Source organism: Notolabrus celidotus, chromosome 17 (assembly GCF_009762535.1).
Source record: "Notolabrus celidotus isolate fNotCel1 chromosome 17, fNotCel1.pri, whole genome shotgun sequence".
In the NCBI taxonomy this organism is placed as follows: Eukaryota; Metazoa; Chordata; class Actinopteri; order Labriformes; family Labridae; genus Notolabrus; species Notolabrus celidotus.
In genome coordinates this window covers 2,429,019-2,454,392 of record NC_048288.1, presented here as the reverse complement: position 1 = coordinate 2,454,392, position 25,374 = coordinate 2,429,019, and the positions used below count along the sequence as shown (strand labels likewise).

General features: G+C 41.6%; 3 protein-coding genes across 5 annotated transcripts in view; 2 read left to right on the top strand and 1 right to left on the bottom strand.

Annotated features, from left to right (window-relative positions):
* rec8b (REC8 meiotic recombination protein b) overlaps positions 1–1,269 on the top strand; it is a 38,532-nt gene extending 37,263 nt beyond the window's left edge. For both annotated transcript variants that reach the window (XM_034706987.1, XM_034706985.1), the window contains exon 18: positions 284–1,269. In XM_034706987.1, coding sequence (XP_034562878.1) covers positions 284–375 — 92 coding nt within the window. In that variant the 3' untranslated portion in view covers positions 376–1,269. The remainder of the gene's footprint in view (positions 1–283) is intronic.
* Positions 1,270–8,965: 7,696 nt separating this feature from the next.
* si:ch211-196f5.2 (uncharacterized protein LOC556372 homolog) lies at positions 8,966–12,536 on the top strand. Its single transcript, XM_034706316.1, has 4 exons — positions 8,966–9,258; positions 9,337–9,436; positions 9,549–9,678; positions 11,277–12,536. Exons 1-4 carry the CDS (start codon positions 9,131–9,133, stop codon positions 11,366–11,368), a joined length of 450 nt encoding a protein of 149 aa, XP_034562207.1. The 5' UTR covers positions 8,966–9,130; the 3' UTR covers positions 11,369–12,536.
* The window catches only part of ipo4 (importin 4), a 27,406-nt gene continuing 13,878 nt past the window's right edge, over positions 11,847–25,374 (bottom strand). For both annotated transcript variants that reach the window (XM_034706313.1, XM_034706314.1), the window contains 17 exons: positions 24,104–24,233; positions 23,794–23,907; positions 23,347–23,460; positions 22,575–22,698; positions 20,913–21,024; positions 20,702–20,823; positions 20,518–20,595; positions 20,280–20,337; positions 18,815–18,920; positions 18,392–18,585; positions 18,239–18,289; positions 15,394–15,519; positions 14,736–14,962; positions 14,512–14,644; positions 13,782–13,886; positions 13,099–13,168; positions 11,847–12,339 (listed from right to left, as the gene is read on the bottom strand). In XM_034706313.1, the coding sequence (XP_034562204.1) occupies positions 12,212–12,339; positions 13,099–13,168; positions 13,782–13,886; positions 14,512–14,644; positions 14,736–14,962; positions 15,394–15,519; positions 18,239–18,289; positions 18,392–18,585; positions 18,815–18,920; positions 20,280–20,337; positions 20,518–20,595; positions 20,702–20,823; positions 20,913–21,024; positions 22,575–22,698; positions 23,347–23,460; positions 23,794–23,907; positions 24,104–24,233 (1,992 nt within the window). In that variant the 3' untranslated portion in view covers positions 11,847–12,211. The remainder of the gene's footprint in view (positions 12,340–13,098; positions 13,169–13,781; positions 13,887–14,511; positions 14,645–14,735; positions 14,963–15,393; positions 15,520–18,238; positions 18,290–18,391; positions 18,586–18,814; positions 18,921–20,279; positions 20,338–20,517; positions 20,596–20,701; positions 20,824–20,912; positions 21,025–22,574; positions 22,699–23,346; positions 23,461–23,793; positions 23,908–24,103; positions 24,234–25,374) is intronic.

Genomic DNA, 25,374 nt, shown 5'->3' with positions numbered 1-25,374 from the left:
AGAGGACCAGAAAGACAACATGGATGAGGAGAGGAGGAGGAGAATCCTTGATTCAGTGATTACTGCAGGAAAACCTCAGTCACATGACTCCAGCTGTCCAGAGGTCCTGCTCCGTGCTGCGCTCTGAAAAAACAACCAGTGGTTGTTGATGGACGAGAGAGCACAGAGACGGACCGGACACAGATCTGGTGGAAGTCCTGTAGTTTACAGTAAAGTTTTCTTTAATGAGTACAGTGGAAAAACATAAAGCAGTCTTCAGGTCTGAACTGCGTCTCTCTTTCAGAGCTGCTGTCTGCAGGACACGTGACGGCTCGGCAGGCTGAGCCCTACAGTCCCATCAACATAAACCCTGCAGGGCTCAGGACCACCGCCTGAACACACACACACACACACACACACACACACACACACACACACACACTCCAGATATCAAACGTTCTACATGAGCTGCTGTCATCAGCATTTAACGGTTTTTAAACAAAGACATGATTTTAAATTTTTAACTCTGGTCTTAACTCTGGTTTTAACTCTGGTTTTAACTCTAGACTTAACTCTGGTTTTAACTCTGGTCTTAACTCTGGTTTTAACTCTGGTTTTAACTCTGGTCTTAACTCTGGTTTTAACTCTGGTTTTAACTCTAGACTTAACTCTGGTTTTAACTCTGGTCTTAACTCTGGTTTTAACTCTGGTTTTAACTCTGGTCTTAACTCTGGTTTTAACTCTGGTTTTAACTCTGGTCTTAACTCTGGTTTTAACTCTGGTCTTAACTCTGGTTTTAACTCTGGTTTTAACTCTGGTTTTAACTCTGGTTTTAACTCTGGTTTTAACTCTGGTCTTAACTCTGGTTTTAACTCTGGTCTTAACTCTGGTTTTAACTCTGGTTTTAACTCTGGTCTTAACTCTGGTTTTAACTCTGGTTTTAACTCTGGTTTTAACTCTGGTTTTAACTCTGGTTTTAACTCTGGTCTTAACTCTGGTTTTAACTCTGGTTTTAACTCTGGTTTTAACTCTGGTTTTAACTCTGGTTTTAACTGGTTCATGCTGTCCTATTTTTAGATATTTAAACCTCTGAGTTTCATGTTTTATATGAACATTGTTATTGAAGATGGCTGAGTTAGTGTGACCACACAGTTTGTGTTGTGAGTAGGATCTTGAATATGTACTGATTACTAATGAAGCTTTTAAAACTGTTTATAGAAGCTTTGTATTCTTTTGATATGAACTGTTATTTTTAATAAAGGATCCTCCATCAGTGGAAGCATGGCTGAATACACTTTGTGATTATTCTGACAGTATGTCTGACAGTCTGTCTGTCTGTCTGTAACCCTCCAGCACTGGACCAGGTCTTACCTGACAGTAACGCAGTCACTTTCCTAAACCAGCTTGTGTTCCTTCGACCAACACAGAGCTTCATGTTTCTTGTTTCAGGCCTGAAATGAATCAGACGTGCGCTCCCCTCAGGGTCAGATACAGGTCACCTCTTACCTGATTTGTGACTTCACAGCACTTCAGCACTCGGAGCACATTGTGCCCGGCTGGCAGGAAGCTGCAGTCTGACCTCACGCCTCAATAACTCCACACAATTAAAGTGTTTGCTGGTGAAATGCACAGCGGCCTGCAGCCTGTGTGTGTGTGTGTGTGTGTGTGCATCAGAGTAAGACCGTGTCCATGTGGCACCTCTATGTGAGCGCGGGGCCAGAGCTGAGGTCAGTGCTGCAGTCACAGAGCACAAATCCTCGTTTACATCAACGCAGCAGAATGGCTGTACTGTTGATACGACTTGTGATACATTCATGTGGTGGTGCGATGCCAGGAGACGTCCTTTCTGACACTACGTCATGTTTTCCTTTAAAAACACCTTCTAAAATGAACTGAGATGATATGTGTATCAGCCACACACTAAGAGCCTGGATTAAATGAATATGAACAAAAACAACTTCACAAAGACTTTGGTGTGTTTGAGATAAAGTGCAAAATATACCTTCTGTCATACCAGGTATGACAGAAGGTATATTTAAAATATGGGCTGAAACAGGGCTCAACAGATTTAGCTGGATTATCACAAATAATCAGAGGTGGACAAAGTCCACGTCTTCATGACTTCAGTCAGAGTATAGATCCTCCTGGTCAAACATTACTCAAGTGAAAGTTGTTCAGTCAGATTGTGACTTGAGTTAAAGTCCTGGAGTACTTGATTTTAAAAATACTGAAGTATTCAAAGTACTTTTTAAAATATCTCTAAACGTTGTATTTTCACAAAGCATGAGGTCAGTCAAGAATGCATGGGTGAACATTCTGCTCTGTTCTGTTTCTCTAGAAAACATGATTTCATATGTAAAAAGTCTACCATGAAATCTAAACTAAGTTACTACAAGCAAAGACAAGTTTCCAATGTTCCTCTGGAATCAAAGCAGTGTGTTAGCTCCAGACCTCCACATGCTTTCTCAGGTTAGATGCTGATGTTTTGGAGGCTGTGATGAAGTTTGTGTGGTAAACAGATCAGAGATTTACAACAATACAAACAATCATTCTTTATTTCAAAAGCTCAAACGTGGGTTTAAAATATGGCCGTGGTGCTCAGGTAGAGAATCATCATCCTTCTCAGTCATAGCCATCATCACCACGACTACATGAACGCACTGATCTGAAGAACGTTTGATCTACGCTCAACCCAGGTACGGCTACACCACTGAGACAAACCAAACACAAGGACACCAACAGTTTACGGTCTTTGGGATCTGATTTCAGAAAAGAAGACTCATCAGCTGACTTCAAAGATAAAGTAGAGAGTAACTAGAGGACTGATAGAAATGTAGAGGAGTCAAAAGGATGAGATTTGTCTTTAAATGGAGTCAAAGTAATAAATAAATAAAGTAAAAAATAATACTCAAAGTACAGATACTCAAACACTGTACTTAAGTACATTTACTTTGTCACTGTCCACAGCAAATAAGGGGCTGGGTAGTTCAGAGAATCTCTCAAAAAAGTTCAATTTACTAATTCTCACTTTTTAAATATCTTAAAGTAAAAAGCTATTTAATAAAAACAATGTGTAATAATAAAACCTTAAATGATATACACCTATAAGTTACATATACAGCTAACACATACAATAAACTAAACACTGTGAGTGTGGTAGGAAACATGGATTTATTTAAAGAGAGAGGGAGGAGCTGAGACTGAAAGCATTGACTAACTGGGAGAATGAATTACAGATAGATAGATCTTTATTTGTCCTTAATAAGGAGATTTGTTGCCACCGTCTGTACAGGAATACATGTATGAACACAATAACCCTAAACATCCAGCCACACACACATATGCACACACTGGACACATATAAAACACACCGAACACATATGAACACACTGGACACATATATGCACACCGGACACATATAAACACACCGGACACATTACAGTGGCATTCTGTTTAGCAGTGCTATGGCCGATGGGACGAAGCTTCTGCCAAACCGGGCTCGCCTACAGTAAGGGGATCTGTATCTGCGACCGGAGGGGAGTAGGGTGAAGACTGAGTAGAGGGGGTGTTGGGGGTCCAGTGTTATAGTCCGTGCTCTGCGTATGATGGCTCTGTTGTTGAGGTCAGACAGGTTGGGTGTGGGGAGGCGGATGATTTTGGTGGCAGTGTTTGTGGTGTGTATGAGTTTGTTTTTGTTGGAGACAGTTAGCATGTTGTAGTAGCAGGGGGAACAGTAGAGGAGAATGGGTTGGATGATGCTTTGGTACAGTAACAGTAGAAGGTGGGGGGCGACAGAAAGTGCGTTGAGTTTGCGGATGGCAGAGAGTCTTCGTTGGCAGCGTTTGTGAATGTCAGTGGTGTGTTGATCAAAGTTGAGTTTATTGTCCAGGGTGAGTCCGAGATATTTGAAGTGATCCACTATTTGGACTGCTTGATTGTTGATGTGGATGGGGTTGTGAGCCGGGCTGTGAGTGCTGGAGGAGTGAAAGACCAGTTCTTTTGTTTTTGAAATGTTCAGCTGAAGGTGATTGTCCGTGCACCATAGTGTGAAGTGGGAGATGGAATCCTGGTAATTTAGAACAGAGTTATTGTCATTACAGGTTAACCAACAACACCTGAACAACTACAAGCTCACTGTTCTGGAGGGAGTTCTCCTGGAAACTTAAGATATTTCAAAACACAGATCATACAATCTAAATACAATCTCAATATCACACCAAGCTGCTGGTGTAACTGCAGAAACTGAAGCCAACCACACTCATATATTATACTCATGCCCTGTGTTGAAACAGTACTGGTCCTCAGTCAGAGAGGAAATAAGTGAGGTCTTTAACTGTAATCTTTCCCTAGGTCCACAACACCTGCTCTTAGGAACCATCCCCCAGACACTGTCTCTTACATCAGACAAACACTTACGTATGTATTTAAAATCCATACATACGTATAGGATTTTAAGAATATCAGCAATGAACCAGGTGACTCAAAACGGTCTGAAACTGACCCACCACAGATAACAGAATGGAAAGCAACTATTAATGAAATTCACAACATGGAAAGGATAACACACAGGATAAGAAATTTAAGTTTTGAGTCATGATGGAAAAAAATAACTAACATTGATATATCATGAAAAGAGATGAATCAGAAATACTTTCTTTATCCCGGGGAGGGAAACTTTTTAAAATAAAGATCAAATAAAATCAAATAAAATAAAGATCAAATAAAATAAAATAAAATAAAGATCAAATAAAATAAAATAAAATAAAGATCAAATAAAAATAAATAAAATAAAGATCAAATAAAAATAAATAAAATAAAGATAAAATAAAATAAAGATCAAATAAAACTAAATAAAATAAAGATCAAATAAAAATAAATAAAATAAAGATCAAATAAAAATAAATAAAATAAATATCAAATAAAAATAAATGAAATAAAGATCAAATAAAAATAAATAAAATAAAGATCAAATAAAAATAAATAAAATAAAGATCAAATAAAACTAAATAAAATAAAGATCAAATAAAATAAAGATCAAATAAGGATCAAATAAATAGAATAAAAAAGATCAAATAAAATAGAATACAATAAAGATCAAATAAAATAGAATAAAATAAAGATGAAATGAAATAGAATAAAATAAAGATCAAATAAAATAGAATAAAATAAAGATCAAATAAAATAGAATAAAATAAAGATCAAATAAAATAAATATTAAATAAAATAAAAAAATAAGTTATATACAGACGTGCAGAATAGCTAGAATTACCTACACTATTATTATTATTTTTATATATATTTTCTTGTTGGAATTCTTGTACTGTACACCTTTTTGTTTGCTGCTGTAACTCCGTGAATTTCCCCGTTATGGGACGAATAAAGAGTATCTTATCTTATCTTACTACAAGTCAAAAGTTTGGACACACCTTCTCATTCAATGTTTTTTATTTATTTTAATTATTTTCAACATTGTAGATTAATACTGAAGACATCAAAACTATGAAATAATCTGGTTTGGCCATAATCTGGATTACAACAGTAGTCAAATAGGGCTATCCATTGTGTACTAACCCTACCTCTGAACAACACAACTGATGGTCTCAAACACATTAAGAAGGCAAGTCATTCTACAAATGAACTCTTGACAAGGCTCATGTTCATTAGAAACCATTCCAGGAGACCACTTCATGAAGCAGACTGAGAGACTACCAAGAGTGTGCAAAGCTGTCATGAAGGAAAAAGGGGGCTACTTTACACAATCTAAAATATAAAACAGATTCTGCTTTGTTTAACACTTTGTTGTTCATTCAATAATTCCATATATGTTCTTTCATAGTTTAGATGTCTTCAGTATTAATCTACAGTGTTTACAATCATTACAATAAATACAAACCCTTCAATGAGAAGGTGTTTCCAAACATTTGACTGGTAGTGCCTGTATAAAAGAATGACAATTGTAGTTTGTGTGTGTGCTTGAGCCTTAGAGCTAGAAACAGACGGTGAAAAACACAAACACAAATAAAATCAGATTACATTTGCTCTATGCTTTCACTTTCCTTAGTTTTGTTGTTGTAGCTCTTTCTCTTTCTCTTTGCACATTTTCATCTAAGTTTGTTTCTGCAAGAGTTATCAAACCCTATACTCATGGATGAGTTCAAAATGAACTGTATATTTACAGAAGGTAGTCTTATGCAAATTCTAACATCTTTGTTTTGTCTTGTTTTTTTTTAATGTATTTTCTCTCCTTTATTTCTTGAAACTATTAAATAAAAAGTATAAAACAATAAACAGACTGCTTCTCATGTTCCCCTGGTGATAGCCCGTCCACATGGTCTTAATGCTTTCACTAAAACTACTTGATGGGCATCTTGTAGAGTCACCTCTTCCACTACTGTTGCATCATCAGCCCTGAATGACTTCAGACTGTGTTTACAGACACACAGCAGCACTCTGGTGGGAAGCTGGAGGTAACAAGGCAGGACCACCACACTGACACATCATCGTGTGCTGTTGACATGGCTGCAAAACATTGATTATTTACTGGTCTAGCAGACACTGAGCAACAACAGCATGAGCTTGTGAATGTAACTCTGCAGCTTCAGAGTAAATACCTGACCGTTACCTGCAGACTGAGGATGAAGAACTTAGTTTTTCAGACTGAGGATGAAGAACTTAGTTTTTCAGGCTGAGGATGAAGAACTTAGTTTTTCAGACTGAGGATGAAGAACTTAGTTTTTCAGGCTGAGGATGAAGAACTTAGTTTTTCAGACTGAGGATGAAGAACTCAGTTTTTCAGACTGAGGATGAAGAACTCAGTTTTTCAGACTGATGATGAAGAACTTAGTTTTTGAGACTGAGGATGAAGAACTCAGTTTTTCAGACTGAGGATGAAGAACTCAGTTTTTCAGACTGAGGATGAAGAACTCAGTTTTTCAGACTGAGGATGAAGAACTCAGTTTTTCAGACTGAGGATGGTGAACTCAGTTTTTCAGACTGAGGATGAAGAACTCAGTTTTTCAGACTGAGGATGAAGAACTTAGTTTTCCAGACTGAGGATGAAGAACTTAGTTTTCCAGACTGAGGATGAAGAACTTAGTTTTCCAGACTGAGGATGAAGAACTTAGTTTTCCAGACTGAGGATGAAGAACTTAGTTTTCCAGACTGAGGATGAAGAACTTAGTTTTTGAGACTGAGGATGAAGAACTCAGTTTTTCAGACTGAGGATGGTGAACTCAGTTTTTCAGACTGAGGATGAAGAACTCAGTTTTTCAGACTGAGGATGAAGAACTCAGTTTTTCAGACTGAGGATGAAGAACTCAGTTTTTCAGACTGAGGATGGTGAACTCAGTTTTTCAGACTGAGGATGGTGAACTCAGTTTTTCAGACTGAGGATGAAGAACTCAGTTTTTCAGACTGAGGATGAAGAACTTAGTTTTTGAGACTGAGGATGAAGAACTCAGTTTTCCAGACTGAGGATGAAGAACTTAGTTTTTGAGACTGAGGATGAAGAACTCAGTTTTTCAGACTGAGGATGGTGAACTCAGTTTTTCAGACTGAGGATGAAGAACTTAGTTTTTCAGACTGAGGATGAAGAACTTAGTTTTTCAGACTGAGGATGAAGAACTTAGTTTTTCAGACTGAGGATGAAGAACTCAGTTTTTCAGACTGAGGATGAAGAACTCAGTTTTTCAGACTGAGGATGGTGAACTCAGTTTTTCAGACTGAGGATGGTGAACTCAGTTTTTCAGACTGAGGATGAAGAACTCAGTTTTTCAGACTGAGGATGAAGAACTTAGTTTTCCAGACTGAGGATGAAGAACTTAGTTTTTCAGACTGATGATGAAGAACTTAGTTTTTGAGACTGAGGATGAAGAACTCAGTTTTTCAGACTGAGGATGAAGAACTTAGTTTTTCAGACTGAGGATGAAGAACTTAGTTTTTCAGACTGAGGATGAAGAACTTAGTTTTTCAGACTGAGGATGAAGAACTTAGTTTTTCAGACTGAGGATGAAGAACTTAGTTTTCCAGACTGAGGATGAAGAACTCAGTTTTCCAGACTGAGGATGAAGAACTCAGTTTTTCAGACTGAGGATGAAGAACTTAGTTTTTCTGCCATGTGGTGCTGAGGAAACTGTGCAGTGAGTATTTTTGGAGCTTGGGATGAAAAGAAAACAATAGTTCACCTAAAAACAAGCTGCTGTAAACATGATCATGATTAAAAGATAAAAAGAATGCTACATCAGACCTTTACAGACCCGTCTCCTCCGCCGCGCTGACGTAAAGCTGTAGTTTCTGTTGATCAGATTCTTTGTGGCTGCTCATGGAATGTGACATGCAGAGTCCAGAGTGCTGGTTTGGAGAGATCCCAGCTGTAAAGGTCAAAACACACGTGGTCCACAGCGTGCAGAACACGTGTCTGTTTGTGTCCCTGTAAATCTGAATGTGACACTGAACTGATAACGTACATATCAAGCTCCTGAGAGGAGGATCATGTCATTACAGTCTGAAATATGTTGTGCACACTGAGCCTTACATGTTTTGTAATTGGTGTATGTCACTTAATGTACATCTTTAAAACACAAGAATCAACTGAGGTCATGAAGCAGAAGACCTCTGGGTCACTAACTCTCTTCTCAAATCCTGATCTGACACCGGCCTGACCAGGTCCAGGATGATAACACACACAGACGGGGAGCAGGACAAACACATCCGTCCATCACCCCGACAATGTAATAACCTCACATCTAAGTGACACATTACACACATTCACACAGACTGCTTATATCTGCCAGGAGGGCAGAGCACAAGTCTGCATGCAGCAGACACTCACACTTTCCAGAGACCTTCATCATTAAAAGACGCAGAGCTCTGAATCATCCGCCCTGAGGAGGGAGCAGCCGACCAGCCGGCATCTGCAACAACACAGCTGCTGGAAACAGAGGGAGCGACACTGAGCATCAGGCACAGAGTGAAGAGAGAGTAAAGAGAGAGAGGGAGAGAGGGACACACATCTCTTTCTGTTTGTTGTTTTGTTTATTTGAGTTACTGATCAGGAGTCACGCTGGCAGCAGACGAAACTAAAAGCCTGCAGGAGGAAGGAGAGGCTGAGAAGGCCAACAGAGGCCCAGCAGAAAAGGAGTCCTCAGGGCCGATGGTGCGTGTGGAACTGGAGTGGGAGATCCCGATGTCAGTGACTCTGCCCATCGAGGTCCAGCTCGACCCCGCGCACCAACCGTTCCCCTTCTTGGACACGACGCTGGCTGACCTGGGCATCCAAGAGTGAGTCTGCCATCAGCATGATGCATCTGTATAAAGCACATTTCTGTATTCACACAGCCGTCTGCTTCCTGCCTCCAGGTCAGAGGTGAAGGAGAGGGTGGTGTGGGTGGACAACAAGAAGACTCAGGTCAAGAACAAAGCAGGGAAGCTGAAGGAGAAAGAGATCACCATCCTGGAGGTAGAACTGTTTAGAAACACAACTTTAAAACATTTGAGTGTTTGTTTTGTTTGTGCATCAGTAGAATGAGCTGTCTGCAGAGGGGTAGAGTAATGTTTCTGATCCACTGTAGGTGAGAGTGACAGCTCAGAAGCCTGGAGACAAACAGCTGCAGGAGATTCTGTACAGCACCGAGGCCCACACTGACCGCTCCTTCTGCCGCACAGGGATGGACATCCTGCCCTGGAAACACACGTCTACAGGTCTGAAGAGTTCAGTCTACCACTCTAATCTTCCGCATGTTTACACCCATCAGGTTGTGTTATAACATCTGTAGTTCCTGTCATATGGGTGTAACTCTAAAGATGAATGTTAGTATGATACTGTGTGACTCTGCCCTGCAGGAACCTGAAGCTCAGAGAACAGGACTAATGTCAGACTGATGGAGATCACAGTAATGTGTCAGGACCTCCGGCTCTGATATGAGATCATTGTAAACGTTAGATCATGGTCTAAACCAGGGGTGTCAAACATAAAGCCCCCGGGCCAAAACTGTCCCGCCAGAGGCTCCAATCCGGTCTGCGGGATGGCTTTACAAAGTGAAAAATTGCAGAGAAGACCTTAACTGCAATATCTCAATAAAAGTAACTGATATTTAAAATGAAAGGAGCTCCAGGACTTCTTTTCTCAAAAGTGAGGAAAAAGGATATTTGGATAATCTGGTTTAATTTCAGACTTTTTAGAGCATTTCAAGATCAAATCAACACATACGTTTACGTATATGCAGAAGCGGTGGATCCACCTTTTTTGAAAGGAGCCTCATATCGTGCATGTGCTTACCATACATGTGGGTGCGTCATAGGCGCACTCACTAGTACTACACCCCTTCATACGACACTGTCCAGCAAGTAAACTGTTCATGCTGGAGCAGAGGGGTCCAAAATAATCAACTTTACCTTCTTTATCATTATAATCCATCTGTCAGTAAAACATTACACTGTGTGTCAGGTGAATGTGTAACCTGTGTGCTCGGTGTGTTGGCAGCAGGTTTCAGGGCTTACAGAGTCAAAGACTCAGCCCACTAAGAGACTCAGCATGGAGAAAAATACAACAGCTGTTTTTGTAGAAAGATAGTTCTGTACTTTTTTGCGCTAAAACTAAGGGAACAATTTGGAGTTGTTGTTATTTATAGGTTATTATGTTGTGATTTTACTGATCCGGTCCACTTCAGATCAACTACTGCTGTATGTAGACCCTGAACTGAAATGAGTTTGACATCCTGGTCTAGACAGATTGCTTAATCTGTCATTACCAACCATACTCACACCATGTCAACCTGTCACTACTGAACCATTTCTAATACTGTCAGTAATGACTTCTATTTAATCCATTTTTACATATCTAAATTTCATTCTATCTTTCTTTATGTATTTTTATTTTACTTATCTAAACGTACTCTTGATTGTACTTCTGTCTGCGTTGCTGCAACAACTGAATTCCCCCGGGGATGAATAAAGTGATATCTTATTTCATAAAGCCCGGCCTCAAACACTGACAGGACGTTTTAAAACCAGTTCCACTGTTCCCTGTCATGGTCATGTGTTCATGCTTTTATGTACTAGTGATAACATGTTGGGTTCAGCTGGTTGTTCTCTTGTTGATCCCTCACAGTGACAGAACTAGGCTCAGGTTTTATGGACCAATCAGACTCCTCTCTGCTTGTGTGCACACATTCACAGGGTTCTTTCCATAACTGAAACAAACATGTGGTATTTGTCGCCTCCACCGTCAGAACATGCTAATACATCTGTTGTTTATGTGGAACATGAATTCAAGTAAGACCCCTGTGCGTCTTTTTCAGGAGAGGATGAACTGGCACCAGTGCAGATGACCATGGCACTGGAAAACCAGCAGCCGGACTCTACCAACGCTCAGGGGCATCGGGAGATCTGAGGAGCCACAAAGAGTCCACGTCATTACTGCAAAGCACTCGTGTTAACTCCACTGTGTTCCAGGATCAGTTGTTTTTCAGGATTCGGGGTGTTCTCGTGTTCTTTTTACACAATTATGCGAGTTTGAATGGCTTGAGATTAACTGCATGGTGCTAGCATTGTGCTAAGTTTTGTAACATTTGTAAAAGAGTTGTGCTCAGAGTTAGAAGAATCCTCAGCAGTGTGTTCAGTCAGCTCTGCGTGCAGAGGGTAAAAGAAGTGCTGGTTTTCCAGTGTTGCCTATTAGCTCAGTCTGTTCAGTTAGTCAGAGAGCTCTGGGGCTTTTCACTGCAGTATTCCTGCCAGAGTTCACACCAGACATAGCCGCAGTGCCGGCCCAGCAGAGAAGCCCTTTGAAGCTGCAGATAACTCTCAGTTAGAACACACTGTGTGATCGCACACTGATCAAACACTTCACATCCACAGACTCAAACTCAGGCTCAGGATGAAGTTACATTTATGTGGAGATCAAATTCATCGCCTCACACTCACAACAGTGGCAAAAAGGGGACAGAAGCAATTCATGGAAGCACATTACAGGAACACAAATACAATGGGAACACAGGATGGTAAACTGGAACTCTTAAAATAATAAAACTTTAACATGCATGCTTGGGAGCAAATAAATTAAAAGGAAATGCTAAGAGGCGTAACATCCAAATCTGGTAACTACACTCGAACGGCTGAAGTGCTATTTTTAGATCAATTTGGGGAACATCTCCAAAAACTGTCCCGATTCTACCTACAGTATAAAATGATTCTTTCTGGCTGGCTTTCACGAGAGTGTGAGGATGTGTGAGGGCTCTCAGCTCGAGATGGCTGCACTGAGTAAGGCCTGCTGCTCTCCTGGAAGTGATGTCACCGCTGCTTGGAAGTCTGCAGAGTGCTGCTGAGCAAATCCTTTAATCAGCATGGCCAAAGTGCTCTGGGCATCTGAGGAAGAGAGACATGAGGAGTTTAGAGATGACAGAAAGCTCTGGAGAAAGATGACTGCAACAGCAACACAACCACAGGATGCTGAAGATGCAGGGACTGAGAGGGAGGGCTCAACAACAGAGAATATGTGTAAGATTGTAACCTTCATGTTGTCTTGTTGTACTTCATTAAAGCTGGGGTTTGTTGTCACTGAAAACTAGCATGAATTTCAATGTAGCATTTCCTCAGGACTCTAACCCCTCCCCCCCGCCCCTCGGAGCTCCTCCAAAATGACGACCCGCTCACATGCATGAGCGCCGCTGATTCACGACCATATGATGGTGACTGATTCAAAACCGGTCCTCAGCACATGGTTTGTGTTTTCCACTACATCAACTCATGTCTCACTCAGCGGTAAGAAAACACCGACACATTCTCATAGTGAAAGTTAAAAACACAAACAAACATGAAATGAACGCTCTGCAGGAGGCGGGCAGAACGGCAGGACGGGATCTGATTGGTTTCATCATTTGGCTCCTGATGGCAGGGATTGGTTGGTGTTTTCCCAGGTTTACTCCGGCTGTAGATAGCAGCTTTTTTTACCTCTTTTTTAAGAACACATTATGTATTGATTGCCATCAGGACATAAAGATCATTTAACCAGTATAACAAAAAGTGGATCTAAATCTGACTACCAACCCCAGCTTTAATATAAGATTCACAAACAGTGAGAACTAAACGTTTGAAACTGCTACATGTAAACAAAGACATCCTCACCTTCATCAACTTTCTTGTTGCCAAGAACATGAGTGGATGCAGCAACTATGGGCTTCATCGCCTTCAGAACCTGAGAGGAAACATATTCAGATGATGAGTTAACAATGTTCAACATCTGTGTCTAAGTCAATGAGAAGCCAAGTGTTCCAGGATAGTCACTGAAGCAAAGTTAAGTTCTTGTATCAGGTCTTCTCTGTGTTGGACTTTGGTTACCTTGCGGGCTCGGTCAAATTCTTTAAGGAAGCATGATCAATGGAAATACACATCATGTGTTGAAGCTAAAGAGAAGAACCTATGATCACTTTAATAAGATCAGCTAGAACTTATGGTCCACATAGAACACATGATAGGATCATTCTCAACATCTGAACAGCTGTTCAGTGTTAATAAAGCAGACTTACCATCACTTCTGTGTCTTTGTTTTTCTAAGAAGGTACAAACAATAAGGAATGTCCCTCGTTTAGGGATGAGACCATGCTGTCTTTGTTTTGTCCAGAACATCAGATTTAAACTAAACTACGAATACAGCTGCCTCTGAAGCAGAACAAACTTTTTCCTGCACAGATATGAACATGGACACTCACTATTATTATTAAGTTTTAACCTGGGACCAGTGGAGACAGAACATTGACACACTTTTTATCACAGGGATTGTAAACACAGGAGTAAATGGTGTACTGTACCAGAGCAGGACTGTGTGTGTAGAGCATCGCCAGGCAGCTGTACACCGTCTTGTTCTCCTCTAAGTCCTCTTTAAGGGGAAGCTGAGCCACCAGAGCAGGCACCACCTGTCAGAGTGTCATGTTAGTTGAGTTTGGAATGAATGCAATAAGAGCTGCTTCTATTGGTTAAACACAGACTGTATATATAATGGACAGCGTTGCTCCGCCTTTTCCCATTGTACGGTTTTGAAGCCAAAATATCCTGAGCGCTGACATCTTGTACATTTTCTGCAGCCAGAGTCTGCACAGTGGGGAATTACTGTGTTTCCACGGTAACAAGCTCTGCCCTAACAGCGTACCGTGCCAATGTCCTACAGAGTTTCCCTCTACAGCAGCTGTCAATCAAAGGAAACCGGGATGTAAAACCCCGTTTTTTAACCTCTAATAACGAAAAAGAAACTTTTCAGAAAAAAAGAGTCCTTGAACACAACACAGTCAAATACTAACCACATATCACCACAGCATACGGAGAGGAGAAACATTCATACCACGTGTATTTATTTTTTAAAGTTTAACCGCAGCCCCATTCAAATGAATTGGGGAGACAGAGTTTTTTGACCAATTCTGCAGCCAGCCACTAGGGGGAGCAGTTTTTGTGGCGGCCTCATTTCGAGCCAAGCAAGATGATGTCCATTTCATATACAGTCTATGGTTAAACCAAGGTCATGTTGACTGAAAGCTCTAAATGTACCTGCTCCAGAGGGACGGCATCCGCATTACTCATGATCATCCTGCAGAGGGCCGCACACAGGTTGTCGATCACTCTGCGGTCTGACTCTTTGGTCAGCATGTTAGAAAACACAGACAGCATCATGGGATAGTCTCTGGACAAAGCTTTGCTAAGGAACAACCATACGTGACGCATTATTTCACAACACTCACAGAAACACACACACACACAAGTCAAAAGGATACGTCACAACGATGGGTCCGGCTGCCTGAGCCAGGCATCCCAGTCCGAACACGCTGTTGTTCCGGACCTCAGGATCGCTGTCCCTCGCTCCTGCTACGAGCACAGGGAGCAAACGATTGGACAGTCTGCCTGCCACTCCACGGCCCCCGGACACACTCACCAGGGCCTCCAGGATTTCTCCAATCGTACCCAGAGCGAAGGACCGGTCTGCCACTGTGCATGAGGATTTCTTTAGGGGGGAGACAGAAAACTAATAAGTGTGTTTCCCCATAATCAAGAATCAATTAAAACATAACTCTGTCCAGAGTGTGCACCCTAAACAGATCAAAGTTCTTTAGTAAGATCCAAAGGACTACTGTATTCCCACTTTGGCTAAAGATGTCGTCAATAAGAAGCTTCTCTAATAAATACTAAAAACTTCAACAGTTAAAAAAAGACAGGTGGTTTGCTTGTGTTACAGGGCATAACGTGTCTTAGATTTCCCCTATTAAAAGAAGTTTTGCATTCATACATCACAAAGTTATTAAAGTTGAATAAATTAGCTTCAGCATGTAGTTGTAAGAGGTGTACAGCCTCTCCTCTTTGCAACATCTCTGAGCTGAAATGTGTTTCTGGATAAAACGGCTTCAGTACAGCTGGTCCTCCTGTCAGCAGACTCACAGCTTTGCTCATGATGAGAGGAAGCAGGTCGTTGAGGAATGGGGCAAAGCTGTCTGCGGGTACAGAAGAAGCCAGAAGGGGAATTCCCTCCCCTGCAAACTCTTGGAGCATGGCATCGTACTCTGCCTGAATGAGAAAGAACACAGAGAGTTATCTGGATTAAAAAGGCTGTGGTGACACTCAACAACATACCACTTTAAATTGTGATCATGGATCAGGGTTTACGTAAGCCGGTATTTACAGGCTATTAGCTGGTTTCACGTGCAGTTGTCCGACATATAGAGATATCATCGGCCAAAATGTCCGGAGTTAAAAATACCAAATATAAATTACCATATTGCTCATAATTTAAGATGGGGGTTTTCCCTTTAAACTGTGTGTGAAAGAGTGGACTAGTCTTATATTAGGAGTCTACACTTTGACATACCAAGATGTGTTCATGACCGTGCAATAGCAGGGGAGTGTCACCCAAACGCCACACGTCACATTTACTGATTGACAGCGGCACGGAGAAAACAGTTGGACCTGAATGCTCAAAAACATCAAGAGAACGCTTCAACACTGATGACAGACGCACGAAAACTTGTGTAACCACAGCTCCTACTTTGACAAGGGGGCACAACGGATACCGGACAGACATGGCAGGTCACTCCTATTGGCCCTGGACTAGAGGAGGCTCAGGTTAGAGTTAAAGTGCGGGGCTCACAGGATGATGGACCAGAGGAGGCTCAGGTTAAAGTGCAGGGCTCACAGGATGACGGACCAGAGGAGGCTCAGGTTAGAGTTAAAGTGCGGGGCTCACAGGATGATGGACCAGAGGAGGCTCAGGTTAGAGTTAAAGTGCAGGGCTCACAGGATGATGGACCAGAGGAGGCTCAGGTTAGAGTTAAAGTGCAGGGCTCACAGGATGATGGACCAGAGGAGGCTCAGGTTAGAGTAAAAGTGTGGGGCTCACAGGATGATGGACCAGAGGAGGCTCAGGTTAGAGTTAAAGTGTGGGGCTCACAGGATGATGGACCAGAGGAGGCTCATGTTAGAGTTAAAGTGTAGGGCTCACAGGATGATGGACCAGAGGAGGCTCAGGTTAGAGTAAAAGTGTGGGGCTCACAGGATGATGGACCAGAGGAGGCTCAGGTTAAAGTGCAGGGCTCACAGGATGATGGACCAGAGGAGGCTCAAGTTAGAGTTAAAGTGCGGGGCTCACAGGATGATGGACCAGAGGAGGCTCAGGTTAGAGTTAAAGTGCAGGGCTCACAGGATGATGGACCAGAGGAGGCTCAGGTTAGAGTTAAAGTGCAGGGCTCACAGGATGATGGACCAGAGGAGGCTCAGGTTAGAGTAAAAGTGTGGGGCTCACAGGATGATGGACCAGAGGAGGCTCAGGTTAGAGTTAAAGTGTAGGGCTCACAGGATGATGGACCAGAGGAGGCTCAGGTTAGAGTTAAAGTGTAGGGCTCACAGGATGATGGACCAGAGGAGGCTCAGGTTAGAGTTAAAGTGTGGGGCTCACAGGATGATGGACCAGAGGAGGCTCAGGTTAGAGTTAAAGTGTGGGGCTCACAGGATGATGGACCAGAGGAGGCTCAGGTTAGAGTTAAAGTGCAGGACTCACAGGATGATGGACCAGAGGAGGCTCAGGTTAGAGTTAAAGTGCAGGACTCACAGGATGATGGACCAGAGGAGGCTCAGGTTAGAGTTAAAGTGTGGGGCTCACAGGATGATGGACCAGAGGAGGCTCAGGTTAGAGTTAAAGTGTAGGGCTCACAGGATGATGGACCAGAGGAGGCTCAGGTTAGAGTTAAAGTGTGGGGCTCACAGGATGATGGACCAGAGGAGGCTCAGGTTAGAGTTAAAGTGTGGGGCTCACAGGATGATGGACCAGAGGAGGCTCAGGTTAGAGTTAAAGTGCAGGACTCACAGGATGATGGACCAGAGGAGGCTCAGGTTAGAGTTAAAGTGCAGGACTCACAGGATGATGGACCAGAGGAGGCTCAGGTTAGAGTTAAAGTGTGGGGCTCACAGGATGATGGACCAGAGGAGGCTCAGGTTAGAGTTAAAGTGCAGGGCTCACAGGATGATGGACCAGAGGAGGCTCAGGTTAGAGTTAAAGTGCAGGGCTCACAGGATGATGGACCAGAGGAGGCTCAGGTTTGAGTTAAAGTGCAGGGCTCACAGGAAGACGGACCAGATGAGGCTCTGCTGCCTTCATCTTTACTACAGAAGGTAAACTAAAATAAATAAACTCAACATGCTGCTGTCCTACGGCCACATTTGACAGCTACCAGACATTTTAAGGTTGAGCTTTTTCTTATTACTCAGTGCATGACTTCACTTCATGAATCAATTAAACCAGCTTAAAGGTCAAAATGATTACTGACCAGTGTTCGTTCTAATCGTCTTTCTTGCATGACATAAACCTTAGTGCTTATTAGATCTTGAAGCGCTCTATAATGTCCATGTGATTGTAAACCGGATTATGCAAACTACACTTTAAGAAATAAAGTCCAGGGGTGCTGGTCCATTGCGCTACAATGCAGTCTCTCTCCCTCCCCCTCTTTCTCAATGCAGCAGGTTGGCATCGACGCGCCGACTCCCGGTGCTTGATCATATTATTTATTAATTGATTGATTTCAAATATTAAATGTGATCTTCTGGGTTACCGTGTCAGTGTTTTCAGTATTGTATTGGTGGTAAAAGTAAGTTATTAAGCGGATATGGCTTTCAGAGCGAATGTCCGACAGTTGTTCTATATGGCCGACGTAAAAAAAACCTACCGTAAACTCTGTCATGGCCTTATTAAAAGTTGATGAATATGAATGTGATATGTAGTAGGAGAGCAACCAACCTGTTGGTCTTCATCTTCAGCATCATCACCTCCACCATCCTGACACACAGTCTGAACAGACAGAGAGGAATAACAGGGTTAAATGTGTTCAAACGGAGATGTTAGGAGTAGCACACAGAGATGACTCTTTCATCGGTCTCTTCTTCTTCTCACCTTTTTCTTAAGCACATCAAGGATTGCACTGCTGATATCTTTAAGGCGTGAAGGGTTCTTGAAAACCTCCCCCTTGCAAGTTTTGACAACATTGTTCATAGATTCCAGGACTCCCATCACAACCTGGCGCTCGTGCTCTTTGCGCACTGTTTCCAGAAAGCAAGGAAGAACCACATCCAACAGCTTCAGGAGGACTGGAGGAGGGATAGAAAACATGCAGGAATGAGGAGGGATGGAGTTCAGATAAACTAAAGCTAAAGAATGGATGTCTGCTCCACACTAACTAACAGCAGGACATGATCTTACAGTATTAACTAGTAGCTGTTAATGAATAATCCCGCTCTAACAGAGAGCAGCACTGCTCATTTCTGTATTCATTTAAAGTAATATCAGTCCAATAGAGGTCTGGAGGACAGACTTTACCCTGGTGGTTAGCCTCAGTGGGATTGTCTTTCCAAACGATGAACTGAGCTCGACAAAACTGGCCCAACGCTCCAAATGCTGCCCTGCGGACATCATCATGGGGATACTAGAGCAGGACGAAATTAACAGAGGATACAAAATGTTTAAAGTTACAGAGCAAAGCACGAGACGTCTTGTTAAATAGAGTCAATAGGCAAGCCCTATCCAGAGAATGTAAGATACTGAGACTTCTATCAATCTGACCCGACTTTGATAAAAACAAAGGGAGGGTAATATCCCAGTGAAGATGATAAATACATTATTCTATTGAGTGTCCATCACCTGAGCATGTCCTTTGAGGTAACAGGAAACTAACACAAACTTAAGAAGCCCTCAATAAACTCAGATGAATGTTTAACCAAGTTATTTTTTCTGTATGGTACTAAGAATACTTAAAACAAATCAGCCCACACATCAGAGAGAGGGAAAAACACTTTGTTTAATCTTATTTTCTATTCCACGAACACGCCGTTTAAGAGACTAAACCAAAGCAGCATCTGAGCAGAGGATTGTTGTTCTAATACTAAAATGAACATCTTTGTTAAAGTAACAAATAAATTATTCATGTGTTTTGTTTAGGTTTTGCTTTTCCTTTTTAGGCGAAAATGAAACAGCGTCTTCTGATAAAGAGATATTAAATCAAAGAAAATCTAGAAAGCTGATAAAAATCAGACAACTACCTGGCCAATTGAAGTCATGCAGAATAGAATGTACTTTATTCATCCCCGAAGGGGGAAAGCTGCAAACCATCTAACACCAGATTTGGTCCGATCCGCTGCGGTCCGGCTCTGTACTCTCTCATCCGTCGTTGTGTTTTCAGAACTCAGCACAGAGCAGGACCGCCTGGAGTCATGTGACCGAGGTTTTCCCGTGGTAATTACTGAATCAAGGATTCTCCTCCTCCTCTCCTCAGCCATGTTGTCTTTCTGGTCCTCTGACGGTTTGTTGTTGTAGTTAAGTGAAATACGATCTGGTGATAACACAGAGTGTTTTATTCTGAAAATTAACCGGATACTTTCATGTTGTTCTGGTGAAACCTGACTTCCTGTCCCGCTCCATCTGCTCTGTTGAGATTGATGCGTCGTGCTTCGGCATCCGGCAAAAATAGAAGTCTTGTGTATCTGATCCGGAGGACTCCGACCTACCGGATCAGAGACGCAGCCGGAACACAATGAAGCGGATCCAGTGGAAGTTAACACATTGACTAGAATAGAAACCTATCAGATCCAGTGCCGTGACGGAGACGGACCCGACACGAAACTGGTGGAATTTGGCCGCAGATTGAAGATAGTGAAACTAGATATCTAACAAGATTTCAAGACTTAATCTTCAATCTACCTACAGGCAGGAACCTGCAGAAACAAATGTGTGCACATACAAAGACCCCAGAGTCCCCTTCACAGAACATGGCAACTGAATTACTCACGTCTCTCATCTCAAACACCTGCTGGAAGCTGGACTCCAGGAAGGGCTGGAAAGCAGCGCTGTCAGATAAAACAACAACAGTTTAAACATGCACTCATACACTCAATGAAAAATCTGTCAGACATACAACTACTCTTTAGCCTGTTTATCAACATCTGCATCAAAACTGGACGGAGCATGTAAGCCAAGTCTCACTGCCTACAAAGTCACAATATGGGACACACATATATCTCTGTTACCCAGTGCTGAAGGCAATGTCTCCCAGAGACTCACAGGCATCCTCCTTCTCGTCGATGTAGGCGTTCTCTACAGTGAACCTGAGAGATGGACAGCCAGTATCAAAAAGAGTGAGAGGTGCCTTCAAGCAGGGTTAGTAAATCTGCATTCATGATGTATAAGAGTGTACATGAGGGGGACTCATACCCTCCAACATCATGAAGATCTGTCTCAGGTTCATCTTCCAGAATGTGTTCATCTTTTACTTCATGGTCATCGTCGTCATCTTCATCCAGCAGGACGAATGCCTTGTCCTCTTCAAGGTGTGCCTTAATAGGTGAGAGGAGGTGTTAAAAAGTATAACACTTTATTTTCATTTTCAGTCTAGATTCATGCAGGTTTATTTCATGCTCCATACCGTTATCCCTTCATTGGACTTGAGGGCAAGCAGCATAACGGTTGTAATGGCAGTGAGATGTGGAGTCAGGCATTCCGGGCTGATTGTGGATACAGCAGAGTACAGACCGTACCTAATGAAGGAAAGAGCCGGTAGAGGAACAAGAAGATTATTATTGATTCTTTTTGTTTGAAAATAATAAAACATGTTAGTTCATGTCTGCAGAAAGAAATATATTTGCAGTTTAATGTTTAGTAATTTCTGCTTTTAACTAACAGACTGTTAGTGGACAGGTGCTTTGGTGGATATAGGAAAATATAATGTATGTACACTACCGATCAAAAGTTTGGAAACACCTTCTCACTGAAGGGTTTGTATTTATTGTAATGATTGTAAACACTGTAGATTAATACTGAAGACATCAAAACTATGAAAGAACATATATGGAATTATTGAATGAACAACAAAGCAGAATATGTTTGATATTTTAGATTCTGTAAAGTAGCCCCCTTTTTCCTTCATGACAGCTTTGCACACTCTTGGTATTCTCTCAGTCTGCTTCATGAAGTGGTCTCCTGGAATGGTTTCTAATGAACATGAGCCTTGTCAAGAGTTCATTTGTAGAATGACTTGCCTTCTTAATGTGTTTGAGACCATCAGTTGTGTTGTTCAGAGGTGGTTAGTACTAGGAATGTACATTTTAAGTATTTTCTGTGATCGATTTTTGGAAATGTTAACAATCAATTATTGATTAATCAATAAGAAAAGATTTTTATTCTTAAGTCAAAAACAAGGCCAAATACGTTTTTCCCCCTAAATCATATTTCCCACAGCAACAAAATGCATATAACTGACGGTATTAAATACGGGTAACATGTTTAACACGCTGAATATCAACAATCAGGCTCATAGAAATTTCTCCACGGACATAATCTTATAAAGTGAAGGCTCATAATACTAACAGAAAGTACTTCAGACTCAGAGTGTCCAGTTCTCTGTCTACTCGTTTTTTTGAGAAAAATAAACATGTGTATTCGGTCAGGTGTCAGCTGGGAGAGCAACCGGGTCATAATCAGTCCGGCGGTGGAAAAGCTCAGACGTCTCTGATGTTGCTGCTCTGCAAACGCAGCATACTAGCAATCCCCACCAGTCTGTTGGCTTTGTATCCAAAGGTTGAAATGTCCTGTTTAAAGTTGTCAGCCTTCATGTCTGTGTCGTTGTTGGCAGCAGTTTCGTATTGATCCTCTTTAAAAAGCGCTCGTGGAGACCTGACGCACAGCCGCAGCCGCCAGCTGAGGGTCTCCGCTGTGCGCAACACCTTTAACAGCTGATTCACATCCAAACATGCTTTAAACTTAAAACACCTCCCTGATAGATAAATGTAATATGAGACCACATGATTTTTGTTCCATGTGACAGAAATTGAAAACAAAAATGCGTGTTTCAAGTAATTTCTTACATCTGTACATCCCTAGTTAGCACACAATGGATAGCCCTATTTGACGACTGTTGTAATCCAGATTATGGCAAAACCAGATTATTTCATAGTTTTGATGACTTCAGTATTAATCTACAATGTTGAAAATAATTAAAATAAATAAAAACCATTGAATGAGAAGGTTTGTCCACAGTTATGACTGGTAGTGTATATCTGAAAACAGTTCTATAAACTAAGCGACCTACGTGCAACGCCTCAAGTCAGGGTCATCAATGGTGTCAGTGAGGTTAAGGCCCAGTTGAACGCACTCTGCAGCAAGAGGACTGAAGACATCTTTCCCAATAGTCCGGGCCAGCACAGCAAGAGTATCTGAGAACAAATACAAACGATGATCAAGGTCCATTCATTATTCAAGCTTTAAGGTGACATCATAGACTGACATCTGTTCCTGAGCGTTGTTTTGAAGCCAATTGTTGGCGGGAACCAAATTGGAAATGTTGAACTCAACCAAATTTAGTGTGAGGTAAAGAGGCGGGGTTTGAGCCTCCTAGCCAACAGCTATGTGTTCCTGCCTGTCAGTCAAGTCAGTCATGTCCTTATTTGGGCAAAAACTTGTAATCTTAATATCTTCTGAACCGTCCCGTTATAAAAAAATTCAACCCCCGTACAGTGTGTGCTGATAGAGAGATTAGCCTTGAGACCGAAGCCGTTTTTTGAACCAGGCTGTGAACATGTTTATTTCTGCTGTAAAGATCGTCTTCTTTGAATGGGTGTGTATGTGGTTTCTGGTGTTTCTGCAGCCAGCCTCAAGCAGATTCTCGATGAACTGCAGTTTATAACACTTCTGCATGGGCTTCATATTTTGAGACCGGAGATTGCCGCTTGGGTGACATTCTCTATTAGTTGCACTTACAGAGTGATAGAGAAATCTGCCTAAAAAATGCTACAGCTGTAAATGTTACCCTTTGAGAATATCGAAACATCACAATATATTCTTGGTCCCTGAGGATCACTTACCCAAAGACTGAGTCTGCAGGGACCTCATCTCCTCAGTGGTAGCGGTCAGGAAGCCTTTCAGGCTTTCAATGACTGGAGGAAAGTAGGGAACCAGCAGCTCCTTGGCAGCATTGGCTGATAAGAAAGTTATTAAAAGTTTATCATTTCATTTGCTCCAATCATTGACAACATTGTCAGTAAGTTTGCAATAAAGAAAAACTTAACAGCCTGACGATGCAACAATGACTCTTCCTTCACAGGCTAGATGAAATACAGACATGCAAAATGATGCTCAAAGTGATGATATTATGCTGACTTTGAGCTTTTCAAGTTTTTGGTCATTTGGAAGAAAACTGAATTCTGACAGTATTGAATAATCCTAACTTCTGGGTACATAATTTGAATCCAGAAAAAAAGAACTATCTTTGCTTCTGTAAGCCTTTGGACAAACTTCTGGAAGAGTCATACCAATGGCCCCTATGGCGGACACAGCAAGCTCTTTTATTTTGAGGTTGTCGGTGTTGTTGAGAGCAGACAACATAGTTTCCATCAGGGTGGGCAGGTACGGCTCGATGTCTGCGCCTGTTTTCAATGAACGAAAAAGAAATAAAGCATTTAAGTCATGTCTCAAAAACAATAATATCTTAACAATGAGTGATAATTAATGTATCCTTTATGTGAATGAGCAGAACTACTCAAATAAGAAACTTAATGTCCATCAAAGTTTAATTTTCCATCTTCTCATAAGGTGTGCTGGTAGTTACGTGTCAGGCATTACCTAGGTTCTCCATGAAGTTCTCTAAGGCATAAAAGGCCCGGGTAACATGGCCAACCTTGGCCTGGTTCAAGGATGAGAGGTAACCCAGCAACAAAGGCATCAACTCTGCACAGTATTTACTCACTTCAGGCTGGAGAGAAAAGGGGGAAAACAAAGTTAACGACCAAAGTGATGATCTTTCTTTTTGTTTTATTAGCATACTAAGAGTTTTGTGTCTGAAAAAGTAAACATTAAGGTGTTTTTCAACCGGAGGAACTTTACCCCGGAACTATATGCATTTCGACCGGTGGACCCAGGGTCTAAATTTAGTTCAGGTAGATAATCTCCAAACTAAAAAGCCCCTGTTAGGGGGGGTAGTACTTTCCAAAGGATTTCTCTTTCTTTCATTAGTTTTTATTTGTTCTATCTTTTTTGTATGTGTGTGTACTTTTCAAAAGAAGACGCTGTGATTCTCTTGATTTAGCAGTCTTCTCTCAGCCCACCGTGAATGCGTCTCTCCCGGTGTTACGGTTTTAAAAGTGACTCTGTAAACTGGAGACCTTCAGCTGAACGTGTCAGTGTTTGTGGAGTTTACACAGCTGTTGAAACACAGAGGGAGTTTCTGAGAATGCAAACTAGTTTAGTTTTTATTAAGATTTCAAAATATCCTCATCAGATATTTAATGATCTAGTTAGAGCCATTTCTGCATATTTTGTTGATTATTGTTATTTTTAATAATACTGCATTATGTTCAATGAAATGATGAATGGCTCTAAGTTTATGTTTTATTTCAAATACGTAAATGTTTATATTATATTTATATTCATGTGAATTAGGGCTGTCAACGAATATTCTAAATTCAAATATATATTTGAATATTTAAAAAAAACGGAGATTCGATTGTGAAAATTAATATCCGACTGTGGGAAAAAACACATCAGAGGCTGTTTTGCGAGTGGGCGCACTGCATGACAGGTCAGGGACAGGTCACAGGAGTCACACATGCACAGCGTGAAGCAGACGGCAGAGAGAAATCTTTCCGTCCCCGGATCCTCAGTGTCCTCTGAACGCGTCTTTTTCTCCGCTGGGAATACAGTGAATAAAAAGAGATCGGGCCTCTTCACATGTGGACTGTCTTCTTCACATGTGGACTGTCTTCTTCACATGTGGACTGTCTTGTGTTTTTGGCAAATAACCTGTACGGCCTAAGACCCTGCATTGACAGTGGACTAAAAGAGCCCGACAATCAGTCCTCCTCTCTTTTTTTATACAAGCACCAAGAATGTAAGTG

Excerpts from the sequence above, each read along its gene's own strand:
- si:ch211-196f5.2 (XM_034706316.1), top strand. The coding sequence starts at position 9,131 with ATGGTGCGTGTGGAACTGGAGTGGGAGATCCCGATGTCAGTGACTCTG. Across the intron at positions 9,259-9,336 it reads GCTGACCTGGGCATCCAAGA|GTCAGAGGTGAAGGAGAGGG; the intron begins GTGAGTCTGCCA and ends TCCTGCCTCCAG. Across the intron at positions 9,679-11,276 it reads CTGGAAACACACGTCTACAG|GAGAGGATGAACTGGCACCA; the intron begins GTCTGAAGAGTT and ends CGTCTTTTTCAG.